The 9,840-nt window shown below is 36.5% G+C and overlaps 1 protein-coding gene across 1 annotated transcript in view; it reads right to left on the bottom strand.

The window, feature by feature from the left end:
• Positions 1–9,588, bottom strand: part of ANAPC10 (anaphase promoting complex subunit 10) — a 30,715-nt gene extending 21,127 nt beyond the window's left edge. The window contains exons 1-3 of the mRNA XM_010187208.1: positions 9,474–9,588; positions 7,923–8,013; positions 7,006–7,126 (exon numbers count right to left, since the gene is read on the bottom strand). Of these exons, the coding sequence (XP_010185510.1) occupies positions 7,006–7,126; positions 7,923–8,013; positions 9,474–9,588 (327 nt within the window). The remainder of the gene's footprint in view (positions 1–7,005; positions 7,127–7,922; positions 8,014–9,473) is intronic.
• Positions 9,589–9,840: the final 252 nt, after the last annotated feature.

The raw sequence follows: 9,840 nt of genomic DNA, 5'->3' as shown, positions 1-9,840 counted from the left end.
GGGGGGGGCTGGGAGGTGTAGAAATCAGCTGCAGAAATTGGTAGAGTTAGAGAAAAAAAACCAAAACAAAACAAACCACACACACACAAAGGACTATTCCAGAGCTCCAGAATTTTTGTAGGTCAGCAGCATGGCTATGCCACTGGCAAAACATGCAAAGCAGAAAAGTGGCAGACCATAGTTTCACAGAACTTTTATTACCACATGCATGTACCCCTGTACTCCCTTCACCCTTCATACAGAATCTTCTTGCAAAGAAGAGATCCTTCATTTGTACTATTTAGGAATGGTAAAGGGGGCAGTCTATTAGTACACTGGAATTTTATAGTTTATAGTGTTGTAATCAGAATACACTGGTGGAGGCTTACATCAAAGCCCATGAAAAATTCCCCCATCATATTAGAGGGCAGCTTCCCTGCATTCATAGCACTTTTTTTTTTTTATAATCTGGAGTTTTAAGCCATCCAAACAAGAAAGATATTTATAGAAGTATCTAAAGAACATGGTTTTTAAGGAATCCCTTCAAATCCTCCTCCTAGAACTTAAAGAACAGAAAAGCAATGAAGCTATGTAACCAAATATTACAAAACAGGTATTACACAGCATAACGTAAATGACTGATGTCAAATTGGTTAATAAGTTATCTTGCCTTTTCTCATTGGCAGTGGAAAGAGAAGATCTTTCACTTTTACATGAAAAATCATACACATTTTCTCATTCCTTTGCCCTGGCAGAACTTAGATCCAAGAATCACAAAAAGGGTTATAATCCCAGGATAGGCTTTCACATATATGTAAATTTTTTTTGCTTCGATCAGTTCCTAGCCTATATTTGAGTTCCCCTGAGGAAAGCTCTGTACTTCATCAAGTTCCTGCCTTCCATGGAGCTGTTGCCACTTTCTTTCACATGGCTTTTCATCTGATTCAGAAGGTAAAGTCAGACTGACAGTAGTAAAAATACAGGGCCTCTTTAATGTACCCTTGCCTAATTGAGTCCCTCTGTGGAAAGAAAAGGTTTCTTCAAAAAGATTCAGTTTTGAATGCTGGGATACAAAACAAGGAAAAATATATTTCTACATGCAACGTATGCCACAGCACAAAAGCAATGTTTAGTTTTCCTCTTTTTTCTTTAAAATCCAACAAAAGAGATGTTTCTTTCTCTTAAAATATCAATGTAACATAAAATGCTTAACAATTTTATGAAAGGTAGACCAAAATAATCCTCCCTTCTTCTGATTTCTTCTAGATCTAATGCGGATCTCACAGTTTGTACACACACACCTTATATGCACAAAAGGTTATTTCAGTAACTGCATTTCTCATGATTACACAGTAAGCTGTTCTGATGTATTACCATTACAGGGTATAAAAAGTAGGAAAACTGCAATCATAATGTTCATACTTTCCGCACTTTGAAGCATATAATACTCGATTTACATAAGCATAGAAATGATGAGCAGGTCAATCATCTACGGAGATGATGACATTTGCAAGGAACAGTGATGTAATGCCATTAAGTTAGCCTTTCTTCTGCAAAGAGGGCTTCATGTGAACGTCTCAGTTAGTGATCTACAAAATACTTTCTCTGCTGGAAAGTGGAAATGAGGAGCACCAACTGCATCAAACGGAAATAACCCTGTTTCCTAAACTTGACTCCTACCATTGACTTCAATCACAAAGCTTAATAACTAACAAATTACCCATGGTCATGCACCTCCTGTGCTTTGCAGACTTCCAGTACTGGTAAATTTTAGATGTAATGAAAAGATACTATCTGCACCCTGATGAACTAAATCCATATCTAACTAGCAAAACAGCAAGCTGATGTGATGACCTCATCTGCAAAGCATCTTACAGACAGACAAGAAAGACTACAGTTTGAAATTCTATAAAACTAAAGCTTACTCAGTCTTTTCTTAGCATTAAGTGTAGCTTGTAGAAAGCAGATTAAGTATTTTTAATTAATACTCTGAATCCAAGAAAAAATTGGGGATTAGAAATGCTTCTTTTCTTACATGTAAGAAAGAACACAGAGGAAGGGTTTCTAACCAAAGTACCTGAAGTCTAGTCAGGAATCTAAATAAGGCAGTAACAACTCAGTACTTCATCTTCAGAAGAAAGCAGTTTAAAATGCACCTTAGAAATGTCTGATCAGACTCAGAAACACTACATTTTCTTGATTCAATAGCTTGCTGCAGTCCTATGACATGTTACTATCTCCTTGTTCCTCAGCAGCTAAGTTTATTCCACAGGCAGAAAACAGGTTGAGATTACTAGCTGGTGAGTTTCAGAAAAGGTCTAGAAAAGTCCAGCCTCTGCACTACAATCACTGGACACTGTAGGAGTAAAGAGATTACAATAGGGTCAGACTTCTCTGTAAGAGAAGCTCCTGTGGTTGAGAATTCCCTGCACTGGTGCCGAAGCTCTTAAAACAGTGAAGAAGTGGCCCTGTCCGTGGTGCTTGGTCACAATGCCGTGCCATCAGGGAGGCTGCTGTCTTGCTACAGCCCTGGAGCACTTGGCTACAAAACACCAAAGCAAGACCAAAAAGGCTAGAAAACAAACTGAAAACGAAATAGACAGCAATTCAACAAAAGACAACAAAAAGCTAAAACAGAGGACTAGGGGTGTTGCTAGCAAAGACATATTAAGATAACAAGGCTTACACCCAGTGTTCAAAGGCACCTTTAGAATCAAGTCCTGCTTAAAAGGTTAAGTAGGCTTTTGTTCCAGGAGGAAAGCATACAGCAACTGAGCTAAAGCAGGCCTCTTCCAAAGCAATGTTTAATACTCAGTATCATTCTTTGATGCTAAGTCTGCTACAGTGGACCTCCAGTGACAAAGTGTCTTTTCGTCACATTAGGGCTACGTAGCCATTGCTGCCCAATGACAGATCACTGCATGCCTAATAAAGGTTGTTAACCACAGGAGTTACCCTGCTCCAGCACCATTGCTTCAGACTGCATGGCTTCCAAAAGAAGAAAAGAGCAAACATTTCACTTACCTATGTTACACAAAGCCATGATGCTATCTGCAGATTTACCCTACTGCATAAAGACAGCACATTCACAGCCAGCGGCTTCCTGTCCCCATCTCCAATGGGGTATTTCCCTTCCAGTCCTAAACATTAATTCATCTTATCTGCCCTCTGGATTATTACTATCCTTAAGCAATTTGAAAGCCATGAACACATAGCAATGCCATACACTAGCAATGGTTCATTCCTATCACAAAGCTTACCAGTTTCCCTGAACTACACAAACAACTAAATGAAAAACATCCTACCCCAAAAATCATGGGGAAAGTCCAAAAAGTGTGCTGGAAGAACTAACTCCTGCTGGAATAGGAAGCAAATTATACCTGTCTAGTTGCATCTTACCTAGTTACAGTCAAGACATACATGCCACATTCTGTGTTTGAGTCCTCTATAGCGCATAGCAGAACAGAAGACTGTCTCTTTCTAGAGGAGTTCTACCTTTTAAAGCAACTTTAATTTTGGGATTAAATACCAGTCGCTTCTCAGATGTGAATTAATGTGAGAAGTAACTGTTTTCAGAAAGCCTGACTCACACCTTCCCAGAGCGTCCTCAGACACTCCACACCTTCCTCAGAGCGTATCGGAAGATGTAGAACTGGCTAATACAAGAGTTTACAGGTATCTTGCTTTGCTGTGCAAAGTCCCTACATTATAGGCTGACAGCAGAAGCCATTGAAACTACTAGGTGAATATAACCTCAAATCCTCCCTGCACTTCACATCGTAGCAATCTTTATACAGTAAGGTGAACTACTGATAAACTAAATGTCTTGGAGAGGTACAAAGGCATCAAGTAGGTAAGCATTATTTGAAGAGACAAGAAATCTCTTGCAGCCAACATTTCACACAGATCCTTTGCAGCGGGTTATTTTCATATCGTGAGAAAGTATAATCACTTAAATCACATACTCAAGCCTGGATGCTGTTCCAAAAATGCCTCCCTGAACCACCTTGTCCATTCAGACTGTTTGCACCATTATGTGGGAGAAGTCTCGAGTCAGGAAGAAGGAAAATATTTCTCTCCAAATTTGACAGGTATGAAAAAAAGGCACTTAAGTCAGAGGAGGCAGCTTACTGCACAGATCTCAACAGTAGTTCCTCCAGCTGAGCAAGGGAATAATACTGCCAGATTATGACGGCTGTTCTCACCCACAGAATGGGGTAAAAATTACTTTTTCTAATATGGAAAAAACCTGTTATTCAGAATATAATTTCACCTTAGGTTACAAAAAGGATATGCGTACATACTAGACCACAAACTAAAGCTAATTTCATATTAGTGATAAAAGCTAGCCTAACAGCACATTGCATTGTTTTGAAAATTTCAGCATTAGGAAGAAAACACATTGAGGCATCCTAGGACTTCTGTTAGACACTATGAACTGGGCAAGCAACCATGGAAAAATATAAAATTATTTAGCTGGATTTTCCACCTAGTTAATCAGTCCAGAAACCAATGGAATCATTGTATAATTAAGCACATTTCTCTAAAGATCTCATAACATTTCACACTGCTTTAATAGCCTGCCTATGTGTCTGAGAAGCTGAAGAGAAAGCTTCAGAACAGAAAAAAAAAATATGAAACACCTTCTGAATATCAAGCAATTTAGGAAATATGGAAATTGATAGCAATATTTAACATTTCAGTAGCAAATTTCGTCACTACTATTTTACTGCACCTAAGTATTGTATCTCATTAGTAAGCAGCGTGGCCATATTTTCTTCTGTTTTGAAGTAAAAAAAGACAAATGAGCACATGGTACGCATAAGGATTACTGCTCTCATGCAACACACTACAGTGATATTAATATACTATAAAAGATATTAGTAACTTGTTTCACTTAGAAGTGTCTTTTTATAACCAAACACATTATGTATAGAATCCTGTGTTTAGCAAGCAATAAAACCTAAAGAAATACTGCCTGAGAAACTGCTGAAGACTAACATGGTTATTATACATTTTACTGTTTTCATAGAGCTTTAATAACACATATACCTTCAAAAATGGAAGTTTACCACTGTAAAAGAAACAAGTTATTGTGATTATAAGTATAATGCTGCACAAAACATTATTATGAAAGAATCATAACTTAGTGGATAAGTAGACTACAAGCACAAAACCCAACTGCTAATTAAGGACAACAGTGACATCTCGTGGACGTCCGGAAAAGAGACCTAGAACCTAACAGAAAAGCTGCAGCTGCTCTTACGTTACAGTCTGCGAATCCCAGTAATATGACGATTCATTTATTTTCAAAAGAATATTTTTTTTTAAAGTAAAAGAGTGCAAGATCCATCCATTTAAGATTTAGGATAAAAGTATAGTTCAAAACTTGAGAGAACGTCACAAATCATTGCAAGGATATAGACAGATACATAGCATCAACGTAACAGAAGCCTACATGTTTACTACACTTTCTATTTCTACTGTCTCTACAACCTTCTACTTCTAAGCTGTTCTTGTTGGAACTTCAAACACTGAAAAATAAAGCAAAACCAATAAAAATACCAAAAGTAAAAATTCAGTCCACTATTTAGCAGCTCCCTTTTCTCATCATTCTAATCATTCTGTTATTGTAATACCTCCCATATAAGGGAAATATGTTAAACCATCTCAGCAGCTGCTGAGCTCCAGAGAAGAGAAATCTCAAACATGATACTTTGGTAACTCAAAATTAGCAGAGATACCTCCTCATGAGTAACCTTATTATTTTACAAGGTGGACTTGTACAAAGATCATGGATTATTTTAAAATCTGCTTTTACTACTTACCTAAAGGCAAGCAAAACTAAGCAGTTAAAGCAACTCAAATCTGATCTCCCTTGTTCCATCAAAGAAACTCTCCTGGCTAGAAGTGTCACTATGAGAAAACACTGGGTTTGACTATTACTTTTACTGACACTGTATTTTACTTTTGTAAATAAAAACATTTAAAAAGCACTACAAATCTACATCCAATTTGAAGTCTTAAGCATCAAGTGTCCTGTCTACAAAAATAGAAATTGGATTCTGCATCATATGGTTAAAAACAAATATACTGCATCCCTTCCAAAATTTCTACATCGCAGCAACTGTCCAAGATTAAAAAAAAACATTGCAAAAGATCAGAAAATACACTCAAAAGAACAAATCTGACTGTAATTTACTTCCAAATTTAACTGGTATCTTGCTTTATACATGATTTTGGAAAAGTTAGTGTTGCAATTCCCCTAACTCTCACCATCAGTAGTGGCTAGAGTCAGCTACTAGCAAGTACATAAGATTCTCACCCATATGAAGATTCTCTAACTAGTTGAATAGAAAGGAATATTTGCATAACTGATGATCAGGCCTTGTGTCCCAATTTCTTTTTGCCAAGGTTTCAAAGTGAACTTTGAATCATATATTACTGGCTAGTTAATAAATTTAGTTAATTAGGTTAATAAGAGTGCCTGCAGCTTCCCAAAAAATAAATCCAGACTCCAAACATAGACTATACACAGCCACAACTAAAGCCTGTAGTTTTAAGTTTTAATTCCTAGTGAGACTCAGTAGCTGAGCCACCCATACATGAAGGGGAAGAGAAAAAAAATAAAAAGGCATGAATTCAAGTTAAGCCTAAAAATGCAAGTATTAAAAAGCTAAGTTTTCCTTTTGAAGTATACAGTGCATAAAGTTTTCAGATATTTTATGTGAGATCAAAGTTTAACAAATTCTAAACAGTCCTGTTCTGGAAAACCCCACTCTTTATTCCATGACAGGATCTATGTATCAAGTATGTTATAACCATGTTAGTAGTTGAGTCTGACTGAAAACAGAAACCAGCCTTGTGAATTTACAAGATAAAAAGTAAAAGCAAACACCAAAATAAACCCAGCCATTTTCCCACTCCAAGCACAATGCCATATTTTATCTCCAAGAACAATTTTACTACATCAGATGCCCTAATGAGAGAGGGCTGTATTAAGACAGAAACACATCACTGACTTACCCGGATTTCCTGGAGATTATGAAAATTATTTCCTACTCTGACAGAGATTTTGCTTGGAGTGTAACTTTCATCAGATTTGTAGTCCGCATAAATGCATAACGTCTTCACTGTTGTTTTTCTTCTGCAAAAAGCAAAATAAGCTATATAAGCATCCTAAAGAAAAACATTCAGGCTAAGTTTGCTACTCTGTAATAATGAAGGATTTAAATGTTCTAAAACTAAATACAAGTGTGTCTCCTGATTTAGAGGAACCCCGCTGTTAAAGCAATTTGGTGTTCTTCTGCATGGAGTTATGCACACAGAGTCGATTTTCATTGTTCTCCTTTGTCCGCCTTCAGAAGTGTCAGTATACCAAGAAATGTAACAAAAGGCCAAGATGTCAAATAAGCACTTGTTAAATGATGAAGCCTATGTTTAGCTTATCAAATAGAGGCTCTGTTACTATACCAAAGGGTTACCCAGAAAGCAAGTAAAAAAAGCTGACAAAGATCTAACCTCAGCTTAAGAGTCTGGAAAGAAAAATAACTGAAAGCATCCTAAAGGCTGTCTTGTCTATCAGCAGAACAGACTAGGAAAACAGCTCTCAATCAGTTGTTAAACCAAACAGGATTACTTTAAAAAAATAGTGATCTGCCCTTTAAATTACACTCAAAGTCAGGATAAAAGTGTCACCTTTAGTAGGTACACGTGAAACTGTTACAAATGACATAATGCAAACATTCCTTTTGTTGCTTATTTAAAATTTAGTAGCCATAACATTTGATAATCTCATTATTATAAATGCTAACTGGCTTCTTGCTAGTTGGTAAACAGATTAACGCAGCATACTTACACTTCCAAAATTCTTCCCTTGGTGAACAGTAATCAATACAAAGCTATACAAAACACCCTAACCCATACAAAGTAATTTTTAATACCTAAATTGGATGTTCACCAAATGAGGCTGTGATCCATCTGACTGCCAGTAAGTTTCTAGATTATCATCTCGTAACTGATCCACTCCAAATCCTAAGAAAAAGAAAAGGTCATAGTCTTGAGTATCCCATTTCTGTGATGTGGACTTTCCTACAACTGTTAAAAACTAAAGTACATATCCTAAATTATATCATATAAGGAAATATCCAAGTCGTGACACAAAACAAACAGAAGAATCAGTCAAAGCTCAGTACTAAAGTCTCTTTACAGTCTTACCTCCTACTGAAGTCTGTGGGTTTTGAAACCATTCAATATGTCCTGGAATTCCAAATGGTTAAGTAGTAATTCTCACTAATTGCAAGAACAATACTTAGTGGTTAGGCTTTCCACCTACTCTACAACCGAACTGCTGAACTAAAGGAAAACCATTAGCAGAGACCATTCAGGAACAGGTTGCCCAGAGCAGCTGTGGATGTCCCCTCCCTGGAAGTGTTCAAGGTCAGGTTGAACAGGGCTTTAAGCAACCTCTAAGGTCCCTTCCAACCCAAATCATTCTATGATTCTACGATTTTCTTTTCAAGTAGTCTCCTGAAATAATTTTACTTTTTCAAGTTAAGAGCTAGAACTTGCAATAGATGCCAAAACCAGAATTCCTGAAAACTAATGTTGTCACATTTGAAGAAAACTCCAAATCTTTATTTTCCTGTTCCCTCATTATCTTTTTACTAATCACATCCTTTTGTTGTTTGCATACATTAACTGCAGTTTTAATTCAGCAGCTGAAGATCAATCTGAAATGAAAAAAATACTTTCACTCTATTTGAAGCAACTAAATAATGTATTTTTCTCAGAGTAAGATACCAGACCAAAGATGTTCAGCTTTAGCACAATACTGTGACATAAAGGGATAACTGGCACTAGGCTGCAGCAAGATACCAGATCAAATCCCACAGATGCTTCTGAAAGAGCAACTCAACCACCTCGAACAGAAAGAACACAGATTTTCAGATATTTTGAGCAGATATAAACTATAATTAACTGCACCTCACGACCATTTACAATAGTTTCACTTACTTGCAGTATCTTAGGGAGCTACACTGGCACAACTAGGCAATGGCCAAGTCCGCACAAAGTTTGGACAAAACATTGTCCAATGCCCAGCTGCTTCTTTTTTTATCGTAAGTTAAAAATAAAAGATACCCAGGCAAAATGCTGAAGCATAGAAACAATTACAGAGTGCCAGACATGTTTCTGTTCACATGGTTTAGACTGTTCACTGTGCAAGTAAAAATCCAGTTTAGTATAAAATCAGTGAAAGATTAATTTTGGTAATATGAGATATTCTTTCATCGTAGGATTCTCTGATAGTTATAACTTTTATACTGTATCAGAGTAGGCCAAAATTATTTGTAGTGGCTACTTACAAAGCTTACACTATAGCAGTTCTGCTGCTACACTTTGTATATATGTCATCTTATCAAAACATAAAATATTATATATTCTAAGAAGAAAAATGCACATTCAGTTTTTTACATAATTTGTTGTGATTTTACCTGGCTTACAGGATGAAAGAGACCAAACTGCTTGTGAGCCTATTTCTCTAACAGTACCAGTCCTTTCTAACTGCTTTGGATCAGCACCAGGTGGTGTCTTGTTTGGGGTAGTCATTTCTAGTAAAAGAAAAGAAGTGGGTTAGTTGGTACATTTTTAGCTTGATGGGAAAATTAAAAGATTGTGTTTGTTCATATAGAAGCCTTAATTCTTTGGCCTCACAATTATATAACAGTCCATAGAATGTGTCGTTCATACATATAAACATACACACACGCACACGTTTTTGCATGTCTGCAGAACCTTTTATCTCTCTATATAATAAATTTCATTATATATAGATAAATATCTATATATAGACCTAATATC

The sequence above is a fragment of the Mesitornis unicolor genome, unplaced genomic scaffold, assembly GCF_000695765.1.
Source record: "Mesitornis unicolor isolate BGI_N332 unplaced genomic scaffold, ASM69576v1 scaffold2126, whole genome shotgun sequence".
NCBI lineage: Eukaryota > Metazoa > Chordata > Aves > Mesitornithiformes > Mesitornithidae > Mesitornis > Mesitornis unicolor.
The sequence above is the reverse complement of the archived record's forward strand: the minus strand, read 5'-3'. Positions and strand labels throughout refer to the sequence as shown.